Genomic DNA, 13,722 nt, shown 5'->3' with positions numbered 1-13,722 from the left:
GACGGCGGCTTAACCCCTTAAGCCACAACGCCAGTCCTGCTGCTCCACTTATGATACAGCTACTTGCTAATGGCCAGGGAAAAGCAGCCGAGGATGGTCCAAGACTTTGGACCCTTGCACCTAAGTGTTGGCCTGGCTCAAACCTGGCCATTGTGGCCATTTGGGTAGTTAAACAAAGGATGAAGAGCTCTCTCTGGCTCTCCCTCTCTCTCTGTAACTCTTTTAAATAAATCTTTAAAAAATCAAATAACAAGAATGGGAATGTGTGAGACAATCATGTTGTAAACTGCTTCACTCAGCTCTAAGGTTGCACAGCTGTTTACTGACCACTTGGACTTAACTCACCACCACATACTTGGTACCTGGCACATAGTGTAAATGGGTAAATCAGCATTAGAGTGTAAGTTGAGTAATGAGAATCACCTGTTGTGTGGCCTCCTGTTCAGCACTGGAAGACTAGACCTCAGAGTTGGTGATACTACACACTGCGAATTTTCAAAGCTCTGTCATCTTCCTGTCATCCCACTCTCACTTCTTGTCAACATGTCCTTCTGTTTTGTTTCATTGGAATTTGTATTTGCAGGACCTGCCGAGGTTATGTCAACAAGCAAATAATTTTGTAAAGGCATTGAGATTTGTCACTCTGCTACTTTAGTACTTGTTTTTATTTTTGATTAACTATATCACTTTTTCCTCACAACTCAAATGAAGGAATAATAAACTGGGTACTTAAATTTATGTTTTAGACATAGAAAAGAATCATACATGTTGGTGAATCAGGGAAGATATGTTTAGTGTATTTAATTCACATAGATTTATTAGTATCACATAATTAATTATGGTTTTATCTGTCTTAAGTAATTAAGATAGGCTCAAGTTGATAGCACCAGCCATATAGAAAATAGCTAAAGATGAAATAAAAGGTTCTGAGAGTATTAACAAACCATTCCATGACAATTCTGCTTATAACTATAACGTGAAGAACATTTTGTGTGTTTCACTTCTGTTGCTATATAGTACACTAATGTAAAAATATTGGTTGTTGAAATTTATATTTATTAAATAAAAGTTTAAAAAAATTGGTTGTTGGCTAAATCCGCATAGTAAGATGGTTCAAAATTAAGCATATTTGTGAATGTCCTCACTCCTCTTAGGAATAACATTGTGTGTGTGTGTGTGTGTGTGTATGTGCGTGCACGTAAATACATTGGTGAATTTTATGGTACTTCAAAAAGTTTATGGAAAGTGGAATTAAAAGCTAAGTTTATTTTGGTGCAAAAAAATATCAGTCCGTTCATAAAAGCAGTCCTCAGAAAGTTCATGAAAAGTGTGTATTATGACAAAACTGCAATGGATTTCAATTCGTTTTTGCCAAAATAAACTTACCTCTTTTTTTACATTGTGTTTTTATTTATTTGGAAGGCAGAGTGACAGAGAGAATGAGAGGTCTTCCATCCACTGGTTCACTCTCCAAATGGCCGCAATGGTTGGAACAGGGACAGACTACATCCAAGAGCCAGGAACTCTAGTCTCTCAGGTGGCTGGCAGAGACCCAAGTATTTGAATTATGCTCAGCTGATTTCCCAGGTGCATTAGCAAGCGGGCCTGATGGAAAACAGCACAGCTGCTGTCAAGTTCTCCCATATGGAATGCTGGCATTACAGGTGGCAGCTCAATGCACTGTACCACACTACCAGCCCCAATAAATTTATCTTTTAATTCTACTTTTCCATGAACTCTTTGAAGAACCTTTTCACATAATTGCCTGCATACAAATGCATGGAAAAGCAAATCTAGGTTTCATTTATTGTTCATATGATCCTGGTGATTCTTTCAGAACCTAATTTCTGTTGTCAATTTCTTCCCCTATTTGAACTCTTTCACATCCGTTGAATTATTCTTTATCAAGTTGGTCGTATCGGAGGTCAATGTATAAACATGACTAAAAAGACAGTAAGAGTTATGCTTTTTCAGTGGTGAAAACTTTAAGAAAAGTAATTGAAAGAAGGGAACTCAATATCCACAGCTATCATCAAAATTCAATTTCAAATTTAGGAAAGTAAATAGGGTTTTTTTTTTTTTAAGCTCTAACATGGGGAATTAAAAGGAAGAAAAGAAATCTAAATGGATTTAAAACTAGAGAGGTAGCCCAGGTGATTGTACACGTGAATCTAATCTGGAGTAGCGTGTAGCCTTTATGAGGGGAATTGCTAATTCTGGATCACTTTGGAAATGATGAAATAAGCACTGGTGTGTCTGGGAGTTTGGTCGGAAGGACAAGGGCTAAAGGGCTGAACTCGTATCACGCTCAGTCCACCCTGGAGGCTGTAGGTTTGTGCTCATTCAAGGTCGCTCAGGAGCAGTCAAGTGTATTGTGCCCACCTGTGCTGAGCCACCGCCAAGCAGAGCTGAGAATTCCTCTCTGTCTTCGAGTTCCCCAGGAAGCACAGCAGATTTCATTCTGCTGGTTTATTTCTACAAGAAGCTGCCAAAGCCTGATCCTGCCAGCTCTGATCCTCTGCTAGGATTGCAATTCACCGACACAGAGATTGAAGCAAGTTCCCAAGGACAGGAGGAACAATGCTCCGGGGCCGCTCCCTCTCTGTGACGTCCCTGGGTGGGCTGCCTCAGTGGGAAGTTGAAGAACTGCCCGTGGATGATTTACTGCTCTTTGAAGTTTCTTGGGAGGTGACCAATAAAGGTTTGTACTGCGCCTGGAGGTGACCCTTTGCCAGACTGCTGAAGGCATAGACTAGGATTTCACAGGTGAACGCGTAGGAATGTGGAATTTCCAGGGAGAGAGGAGAGCCTTCAGGTGTTTGGATTGCACTTAGCTTTGTTTGTTTCCATAGGCAATGCAAACTCAGACTTGAGGATCTATGGAAGAGGGAGCAAGTTGAAAATATCAGTTATTGCCAGGCAATGTGAGTTTTAATTAAAATTTAAATCTATGTTACAGCGAAGTAAAAATAAAAGGTTAATATTTACTTCTGTATTTTATTATTTTTCTCAGTGAAAAAAGGCATGATTAACTGCTTTCTTCTTTTTTCTTGTCAAAAGATCAGGGCCAGTTACAAACCTTAATTCTATATACATTAGTGATTATGTGAAATATTGAATAATGTTCCTAATAATTCAAGAGTAGCTTGGAATTAAAACTTTATTTTGGAATCTGATCAGAATGTATAGTATTGCTCCTTTCTCTTTCTTCAATGCCAGACATAGAAAGATACTATAAGAAGGGAAATCAAATCAGTCAAGTTGAAATAATTTCTTAATTATTTCCATTATAAGATAAAAGCTCATATGCACTGGATTGGAGAGAGCCAAGTAGGGAACTGCAAACTAAAGGTCTGTAAATGCATAAAACAGTTCCTTGTGGACTGGCATTCTGTAGCTTAAGCGTCGTGACTGATGAGGGAATTTTAACCAAGAAAAAGACCATGAAGGACCAGGCCAAGAAATTATGGGTAAATGGCCGTGATCACCTGTGAGATATGATAGAATGAATGTGAGGCATCGCTTCTTTTTGGAAGCAGAAACTGAATTGTAGAGAAATTGTTTGGCATCCGTTCTGATATCCACCTGTGCCAGCTGCTCCAGGTTCTCAGTTGTATGCATTCATAAAATTCATACTGAAAATCCATCGTGCCTTTTTGGATGTGCACAGAGGCATGTCTTCTTCTCTATAGTTGGGGAAGAGGAAGCAATGAGGAAAGAAATGTTAGTGTCGAGAGCAGAAGTATTTTGCAAGTAGCGGTTTTGTTTGCCTTTTTCCAGTCACACATTTTTCCAATGTAAAAATGTGCCCAGAGTTTGTGGGACTAGAACCACCTCAGCCATAGTGTGCCTTGAAAGCAAGGCTGTCTCTACAGAGCAGGCAGGAACACGAGGACAGGGCTTATTGGTGGAACAACTTGGGGGTGGGGACATCTCTTTTGTACTGGGTGTCAGTCTAGAGGAAATCTGCATGGGTTCCCCAACTTGGGCAGGGCCCCTTCTCCCTGCCTTTCTCTCCACGTAGCAAACACTGATGAGTATTGTCTGCTGGGAGTTGAGAATACACTCATGAAAACAGAATTGCCCCCACAGACCTTATATCCCAGTGATGTGTGCACTGAGCCCAGGGCCTGGAACAGGGCCAGTGCCAGTGCCAGGCACATAGACATGCTCAATGATTTTCTTTCCTAAGGAAGCAATAAACACATTTATATTTCAACCTCTGAGTCACCATTGATACTTATTTTCTATTATTTACCTTGCAAAGGAAGGGAATTTCTTTCTTTTTAAAATATTTATTTATTTATTTATTTATTTTAGTGGAGGGGGGAAGAGAGAGAGAGTGTGTGTGTATGTAGAGGTCTCCCATTTACTGGTTCCCTCCCCCAAAACCTGCAAAAGCCTGTAGTGTGGACCTCAGTACAGGTCTCCCACATGAGTGGTAGGGACTCAGCCACCGCCCACAGTCTGTATTAGCAGGCAGTTGGGAACAGCAGTGGAGTCAGGACTGGAGCCCAGGCACTCAGACATATGACAAAGGTTTCTCTAGCTTAAATGCCAGCTCCAGGCATTTCTTTTGTGGAGAGGAATCTACACCATGATTTACCCAAGCTGACATCATCTGCAATGTATCTTGATTTTAATAATGGCCTCGGTCCAATTTTGTTAGAGAGTTTTATGTAGATGGGCAATTAGTATACTCATCCCCGCAATACGTTTCCACTGCAGTTTCTTTTTTCAGATGTCTTTTGAATTCATCCTTCTCTGTAGTTCATCGCAGTGTTAGGAGGCATCTTCGTGACCATGAAGGCAACTTCGCTGTTTTATAGATGAAATAGACATGTAAAGGCATTAAAAAAAATCCAGCACATGTCACTGAGGACTAGGACTGGTTCTCCTCCAAGTCCAATTCTCCTTTTCACTAAATTATAAGAATTATATATTAGAACTTTCATTGTCTCAGAAAATGTCCTATGGATGGAAGAATTTTAACTTGGAATGAAATATCAGGGATTTCTGAAACTATGAGGAAAAACCCCTTAAACTATTTGGATATCAGTTTCCTCCTGGTATTTGTGACAAACAAGGGAATGTATTCATATCCTAGAAAACAAAAAATTTCTTAGAGAAAAAAAATCCCTCACTGCCAGAATTGTGCCAGTTAATAATGGACATGTGTAAAATTTTAGTATATGGAGGAGCCCCAGTGAAATTATTATGTTCATTGTCATACCTCAAAGTCATCTTTTCCAGGGATTCATATTAACCTTGAAATCTATTTCTTCTGATCATTCATCCATTTCTTATTCAGTAGATTCACTAAGTGACTGTAAGGTGCCAGGCCCTGGGAAACAAGGGAGATAGAGTTTAACTCTGTGTTTCTGATTTCTATTCTTCCAGAACGTACAGACTGGCAGAAAGACAGACGGTGGGCGTGCAAGTACTGTCAAATTGCTTTCCGGAGGTTCTTCTCTCTTCACTGTATTATTTGTTTCCTTTTCTGTGCAGAATCATTTTATCTTGATGTTATCCCATTTGTTTATTTTTGCTTTTGTGTTTTTTTTTTTTTTTGGGGGGGGGGATGTTATAAAAAAAAACTTAGTCCAGTTCAACATCATTAAGTGATTCACTTATGTTTCCTTCTAGCCAGTTCACAGTTTTTAGTCTTAGATTTAAGTCTAACCCATTTTGAGTTGATTTTTGTATGACAGAAAGGTGGTTAGTTTCATTCTTTTGCTTGTGGATATTCAAATTTCCCGAAGCCATTTATTGAAGATACTGTCCTTTCTCTAATATTCATAGCCCCTTTGTCAAAAGTCAATTGGCTACAGATCTGTAAGACTGTTTCTGAGCTCTTTACTCTATGCCACTTGTCTGTATGCTCATTTTTATACTAGTACCATGCTTTTGCATTACGGTAGCTTTGTAGTATTTTTTTTTTTTGTTTTGACAGGCAGAGTGGACAGTGAGAGAGAGAGAGAGAGACAGAGAGAAAGGTCTTCCTTTTTCCCTTGGTTCAACCCCCAATGGCCTCTATGGCTGGAGCACTGCAGCCGGTGCACCGTGCTGATCCAAAGCCAGGAACCAGGTGCTTCTCCTGGTCTCCCATGGGATGCAGGGCCCAAGCACTTGGGCCATCCTCCACTGCACTCCCGGGCAACAGCAGAGAGCTGGACTGGAAGAGGAGTAACCAGGACAGAATCCGGCACCCCGACTAGGACTAGAACCCAGGGTGCCGGCGCTGCAGGCGGAGGATTAGCCTAGTGAGCCGCGGCACCAGATCATTTTGATTCTATGATATTTATTTTTTTAAATGCAAGAGCCGAAAGAGGAAAAAGATGTAGATCAAGGTTACTTCATTCCTGGAGACACAGTGAGTAAGGCTTGACATTTTTCTCTCTGGTGTGGTTATGCAGTGGCCATGTCCATGGCATCCAAAGCCACACCACATGAAGCATGCAATCTATAGAAATCAGACATGGCACACACACAGATGGACAAACGCTAGTCTCCCCCATTGCTGTTCACCCAGGTTGCCATGTCTAATCCCCTCTCAGAGAGAATACTTGGAGCTGTCATTTGTAGGTATCATCAGAGTGGGTGGTTTGTGATTTTGCTCAAAGTCTGAGGATCACCTCCTACTGTATGTAGAGCTTTGATTTGAACCACAAACCAAGTGAAGTTCTGAGAATACATATATTTGTTGACCATTGTCACAAGTGGCGATTAGAATCTCTTTCCACCAGATCTGCTGCCGCCATGTAATGATGACCTCCGTTCCCGAAACCCTGTCTCTGGACAGGAGGGCAAGATGAGCAGCCATCCTTCCTGAAATGGTCAAAAGACTCTGAAAGTCTCTAATTTTTAAGCATTTAGAAAATTGTAAAGATTCCCTCAATTTTATTAACATTATTATACATGTATATACTAAGGCCCTTCAAAGAGTTCATGGAAAATGCATGTTATGAAAAAAAAACTATGCATGGACTTCAATATTTTTTTACTCCAAAACAAATTTAACTTCTTTCATCCTATTTCCCATGAACTTTTTGAAATAACTTCGTGTGTGTGTTGAGGGAGGGTGTTAGGGGGATTTTGTAGTGTGTCCATTCTACACTCCTTTGGAACTTTGGAATAGTGATTTTGGTAAAATCAGCAGTATTTCTAGATGACAGCTTTAGGCTTTTACCACTTAATTGCTATATAATCCACAGAAGCTCATCTGTTCTTTCCTATAAAAGGCCTGATACTTTGTCCTCACTCGAATAGTAGCTCCCATGTTGTTGCAGGAAAATGTAGATCAATAAAATACAAAGTACTTGTTTGAAAGTGAAGGTTAAGTTCAAATTCAATGACCTACCCTTTGTAAAACACTAAATTCATTAATGATATTGAGTGTGTGTTTTTTAAATGTATGAATAAACTTGTATTTATTGGTGATTAAAATACATGTGTTGTTGAACCCCCAAATTTGAGCATAGAAATGAAGCTCTCTATTTTATTGAACTCAATTCTATGCCACCCTGCTAAGAGAGAAGTCTGGGGCAAAGTATGGAAAGTAGAGTGAAAATCAGGGGAATGTAATTAGCCAATAACTATGAGAGGAGAAAGAAGGGTTAGTATGATGCTTGAGTCAATGAAACAGGGGCAAGAGGACCTCCCAACAGAATTACTGTTCAGGGAAGCAGATGTCTGGGAGATTTATTTTCAGTCAGGTCTCAGCTGATGAGCGATAGACTGTTTTTTTAAATTTTATTTTGTTTTTATTCCACCTTTTAGGTCTAATTCTCAAACGGCAATTTTCCAGAATGTACTAGTGTATGCAGAGTAGCTCAGACTTAGAGAAAAATACATAGTTGGCAACCCTACACTTTGGACATTAGTTGTGACTGCTGTTAAGATTTATTTCTTAAAGCCTATGTTGCTGAAATGAGAAATTTGAGATATGCAGTAGGTATAAAACCTATATCCTGATGACTTGGAATACCTTTAGAAATATAGCACTAAAAAACTGAGAAGAAACTGGTGTTTTTGTTTTGTTTTGTTTTTAGTATGGAACCACAGGTAATCATGCTTTGCAATTGAGCTGGAAATTGGCACCAGAATCACATTAGTTCCAGGATTTTACAGAGGATTTCCCTTTTTTAAACATTTAATTTATTTATTGGAAAAACAGAGTTATGGGAAGAGAGACAGATTTTCTATCTTCTGGTTCACTCTCCAAATGGTCGCAACAGACCAAAGCCAGGAAGCAGGAGCTTCATCTGGGTCTCCCACATGGGTGCAGGGGCCCAAGTACCTGGGTCATCTTTTGCTACTCTCCCAGGTGCATTAGTAGGAAGCTGAATAGGAAATGGAGCAGCTGGGACTCAAACTGGCACCCATAGGCCATGCTGGTGTTGCTCGCAGTGGCTTAACTCATAGCTCCACAATTCTGTCCCTGAGGATTTCTTCAGTTATTTATTGTTTATAGCTCATGGAAAAATTATTGTTCAAGAAATTGACCCAGACTGTTTTCATAATCTCATACATGATTACTACTTAGGACTCATACAGAGCATTTCCCACCTAAGCAAAATGGAGGTCTTCTTCCCTTTCCCTGCCCATGCCTACCACGTAGTTCTTGTACCTCAAATCCTCCTTTTCAATGCCCAGTATGCTCTCCTTGCTCACTCTGCTCTCATGTTATGGCCTTGATGCTAACCATCACCTCTGCTTAAAAATTCTCCCCCACAATAATTTCTTCACTCGTTTAAATCACTATTTAATTAATAGTTCACTTGCTCAAATATCTTTTCATTGAAGTCTTATTTCTAGTACTGCTGCTATAACCTAAATTTTCCTCCAAGCTGAATACTATTTTATCTCTAGTTAACGGATGAGATAATTTAACCTTATGTCAGTTAGTGAGTTCACTAGTTGGATCCAAATTGTTTCCAGTATTTTTTTTTTGCAATTATCATCCTTCAATGCATGTCCTCATATACATATCTTTGTGCACTCTTTATTTTTCCCTCAGGACAATTTTCTAGAGGTGAATGTGTTGGGTCCAAGTGTATACATGGTTCCTGGCTCTGTTTTAATAGTGGTTTCAGCAATGCCAGAGGACAAGAGGAAACAGTGACTCAAGGAAGGCAGATGGGGCTTATGAGTGTGAAAATTTGCAATAAGGTTGGGCAGAGCATCTTCCATCAAATTCTATCCGCTCTTTTCCTTTGTTAAATGGTACTTGCTTGATGCTTTAAAGGGTGACTTTCTGTTTAGTTTGGAAGATTTGCTTACAATTGCAAGCAAAGGAGGTGTTCTTAGAATCACCTTAGCCCCATTTGTGGACCACTGTAGGAGAGGAGGGAAAAGGTGATTACTGCTGCAGTGGGCACATGTCGTGACAAAGGCTATATGGATGCCCTTTGACACTTCAATGTAGAGGGAGCTATAAGCCAGGTATTGCTTTACCCCAATCCTTTCTTCAAAGTACCTTGAGATGTTGGAACCTCCCTGCTGCCCCCAGACAGCTGCTCTCTCACATGCACCCAGAAGAGACTTTAAAATATTCCCATGGCTGAGGCAGCAGATGATGCCCCAAGTACTTGGGCCCCTGCCACCCAGGTGGGAAACCCAGATGGAGTACCTGGCTCCTGGCATCAGCCTGGACCAGCCCTGGCTATTGTGGCCATTTGGGGAGTAACCCTCTCTCTCCCTCCTCATCCCTGTAACTCTGCCTTTCAAATAAGTAAATAAACTTTAAAAGAAAGTACCCAGAATTGAGTCAAATAGTAACTATGTCTTCGTGTCCTTCATCAACAAGTTAAACACCACCTTTTGTTAGAAAGTTAACCAGACCCTTAGACTTGGTAGATAGTAAATAGCAACTGAAAAATTAGAATTTCCATTTCTTCATCACTTAAAATGAATTATTTACCCAAATGATAATAGCACTTGTGTTTTTTTTTTTTCCTTTTTAACAGTTGGAGGCATCTGTACTGTGATTCAGACAAAGGCAAAAATAACAGCAAATGAATGGGGAGACAATTATTTTCTGATAGGCCCGTATTTTGAGCACAACATGAAGACTCAGGTGGAACAGTGTGAGCCTACAAACGATGCTGTGAGAAGAGCAGTGGACACAATGAATAAGCATGGCTGCCAGGTAAGGATGCTGACTGACACTTCACCTCCATCTCTCATTCAACTGTGTGGGAAAACAGACCACAATGGACAGGAGCTCGCAAGACAAGACTCCACCTACTTAGGGAAGAAGAGCAGGTTTGTGAGACAGATGATGAACTTGTTTTGTTTTGTTTTGTTTTGTTTTTTAAGATTCATTTTATTTATTTGAAAGATGGAGTTACAGAGCAGAGAGAGGTGGAAACAGACAGAGAGGTCTTCCATCCGCTGGTTCACTCCCCAGATGGCTGCAACAGCCAGAGCTGTGCTGACCTGAAACCAGGAGTGAGGAACTTCTTCCAGGTCTCCCACATAGGTGCAGAGGCCCAAGGACTTGGGCCATCTTCTACTGCTTTCGCAGGTCACAGCAGAGAGCTGGATTGGAAGAAGAGCAGCCAGGACTAGAACCGGCACCCATATGGGATGCCGGCGCTTCAGGCCAGGACTTGAACTCACTGCGCCACAGTGCCAGCCCCTGAACTTGGTTTTTAGTAGATGAGATTTGAGACGTGTTGTGAAAGCCAGGGGAAAACGTCTGGGGGGCTAATGAGTTTAGAGCTCAACAGCAGGTTTAGGATGGAGATGTTTTGAGAGTCATTTGCCTTAAATTGTAGTTGAAGTCATGCCTATTGATAACGTTTTCAATATTGATAGCAATTTATAGACTAAGAGCAAAAGCTTTGAGCTGCCCTTTGGGAATGTCACCGTGTCAGAGCATCTACATTAGCAGGAGCCAAAGGTCACAACTTTAGAAGCAAAGCTAGTGATGTAGAACCAAAGACATCCAAGTCCTGATCCTTAGAATCTACTATGTTACTTAGGAATAGCAGCAGGGGATTTGTAGTTGTGATTAAGGATTTTGAGATAGGGAGATAACCCTGAATCATCTGGATAGAGGCAATGTGACACAAGAACTCACCCGGGAGGGAGGCAGTGGAAGAAGAGTGTGAGAGGAGTGACAGTGAAGTGGAGGTTGGAATGATATCGTTTGAAGACAGAGGAAGAAGCCACAAGAAATGCAGGTGGCATCTAGAAGCAGGAAAAAGTGATAAAACAGATAATTGCTGAGACATCATGGATGGGTTACAGCTCTGCCAAGATGTGAATTTTAGCTTGTGAGTCCATGTTGAATGACTGAGCTCCATATCTGTCAAGTAATAAATTTATGTAATTTTAAGTCACCAGATTTGTGCCAATTTGTTTCAAGAATAGACGAGAGATTAAGTCAACAAAGGACCGAACTGGGCTCCATGGGTTTGATAATATTAAGGCTATTGGCAACAATGCTAAGTGGAGTTTCAGAAGAGAAACAGAGGTTAAATCAGGTTTCAGTGGATTAAGAAATGAATGAGTGATGAGAGAAAGGGTACAAAATTTGTGGCACAAGATTTTTTCATGAAGAGGAGAGAGAATAATGTAGCTGTATAGAAATATGGCTTCAAGAATGGGGGCCTTAAATATGGGTAAGACCCAAACATATTTATATACCAAGAGAAAATACAATAGTACCCCCTTATCTATCATTTTTTCTTTCTGTGCTTTCAATTACACATAGTCAACTGAAAATATCAAATGGGAAATTCCAGAAGCAAACAATTCATAAGTTTTAAATTGTAAATCATTCTGAGTGGCATGATGGAATCTCAAACCATCATTTAAATAATCTGTCCAGATGTCCATGCTGTATATACTACCTGTTCGTTGGTCAGTTAGTAGTCTTGTAGGTTATCAGATGGACAGTCTCATTATTAAAGGAACTGTGTTCTAGTAACCCTTACATAGTAGCCTAATACTATGTTAAGATGTCTACATCATTAACCTCACTTCATCTCCTCACCTAGGCATTGTATCATCTCACACCATCACAAGAAGGATGAGCACAGTACAATGAGATATTTTGAGAGACTACATTCATATAATATTGTTATATTTTATTATTGTTCTTAATTTCTTAGTTATACATCTAGCTTTATCATAGGTTTGCATGCATAGGAAAAAATAGTATATGTAGGATCTGGTTTATGTAGTATATCTGGTATATGTAGGATCCAGTTTCAGGCATCTGCTGGGGTCTTATTTCATAGATAAGGGGAAAATGACTGTATCTAGCAGACAGGAAGAAGTTGAAGGTTAAAATAGGTTGGTAATTAAAGAGGATAAAGTCACTGAGAGTGAGGAAAGCAACGCAATCTAACATAATATTAAAACAATCACTCTTCACCCCTTTCCCTCAAACAGGACATAAAAGAGTGGATGAAAACATCTGACAATAAATTTAGGATGGTCTCATTTTCCAAAGTTTTTGATGATTTTACTACAGCAGAACTCAAAGATCATCTCCTAAGAGTTAGGAGGCCAGTGTAGGAATAGAGAATTTGAAGAAAGCTTCTGAGAAAGTGCTTGGGGAATATGCAAAAGTATTTCTGGGCATCAGGACTTTTTAGTGGGACAAACATTTACAACTGTGACTTTCAGCATCCATCAGCAGTCTGAGGGAACATGTAGGAAGTTGACCAGATGGAGATCCAGCGTTGTTTAATTTCCACATTGGTACAATTGAGCAAGGTGCCACGAGGATAGGAGGTAATATTGAGGGTGTTTGAAATAATGATGGAATGGATGAACCACTGGGTTTAAAACAGATTGCCTGATAGGAAGCAATAATGTAGGAGAACATGGGATTTCAGGAACTGGAGTTCTTAGAGAGGAAAAAGAGAGTACAAACATGTGTTGCATAATGACAGGGATATGTTCTGAGAAATGCATTCTCGGGGGATTTCATCATTGTCCCAGTATCACAAAGTGTATTTACACAAACCTAGATGGTATAGATCAGTCACTCAATGTGCCTTTTGGTGCAGTCAAGAGACAGTAAACATGAGAAGTCTGAGGCCGTGTCCAGTGCAGAATTACCTACTGTTTCACTGGCTCCTTTTTTTGTAGGTAGCAGGAGTACACTTTACTACCCCACATTTTCTATATTTTTTAAATACATAAACCATAACATGGTTATTTATTGTCATTCTCAAGTATTATATGCAATGGTGTATGCCATACTTCACACAATCAGCACTGCAGTAGGTTTGTTTACACTGGCATCACCGCCAATATGTGAGGAATGTGTCGTGCTGTGGCATTATCACAGCTGTGATGTCACTAAGTCATAAGACTTTTCAACTCTGTTTTAATCATATGGGACCACTGTATGTGCATGGCTTGTCATTGATTGGAACATTATTATGTACTACACAATGGCACAAGTACATATACTGGGAGAAAACAATGATATAACTGGAAGTATAAACTTTGTGATCAGGTAACAGATCTTTTTTTTTTTTTTTTGAAAGATAGATTTAGACAATGAGAGAGACAGAGAAAGGTCTTCCTTCCATTGGTTTACCCCCCAAGTGTCCGCTATGGCTGGAGCTGTACCAATCCAAAGCCAGGAGCCAGGTGCTTCCTCCTGGTCTCCCATGCAAATGCAAGGCCCAAGCACTTGGGCCATCCTCCACTGCCTTCCCGGGCCACACAGCAGAGAGCTGGACTGGAAGAAGA

General features: G+C 40.2%; 1 protein-coding gene across 3 annotated transcripts in view; it reads left to right on the top strand.

Moving 5' to 3' along the window:
• Nucleotides 1-2,132: 2,132 nt before the first annotated feature.
• Nucleotides 2,133-13,722, top strand: part of GYS2 (glycogen synthase 2) — a 61,943-nt gene continuing 50,353 nt past the window's right edge. For 2 of the 3 annotated variants that reach the window (XM_002712722.6, XM_089304638.1), the window contains exons 1-2: nucleotides 2,133-2,701; nucleotides 9,969-10,150. In XM_002712722.6, the coding sequence (XP_002712768.3) occupies nucleotides 2,581-2,701; nucleotides 9,969-10,150 (303 nt within the window). In that variant the 5' untranslated portion in view covers nucleotides 2,133-2,580. The remainder of the gene's footprint in view (nucleotides 2,702-9,968; nucleotides 10,151-13,722) is intronic. The other variant, XM_089304637.1, reaches the window with a different exon arrangement.

The sequence above is a fragment of the Oryctolagus cuniculus genome, chromosome 9 (genome assembly GCF_051225735.1).
Source record: "Oryctolagus cuniculus isolate XC-2025 breed Fujian yellow rabbit chromosome 9, ASM5122573v1, whole genome shotgun sequence".
NCBI classification, from domain to species: Eukaryota; Metazoa; Chordata; class Mammalia; order Lagomorpha; family Leporidae; genus Oryctolagus; species Oryctolagus cuniculus.
The sequence above is the reverse complement of the archived record's forward strand: the minus strand, read 5'-3'. Positions and strand labels throughout refer to the sequence as shown.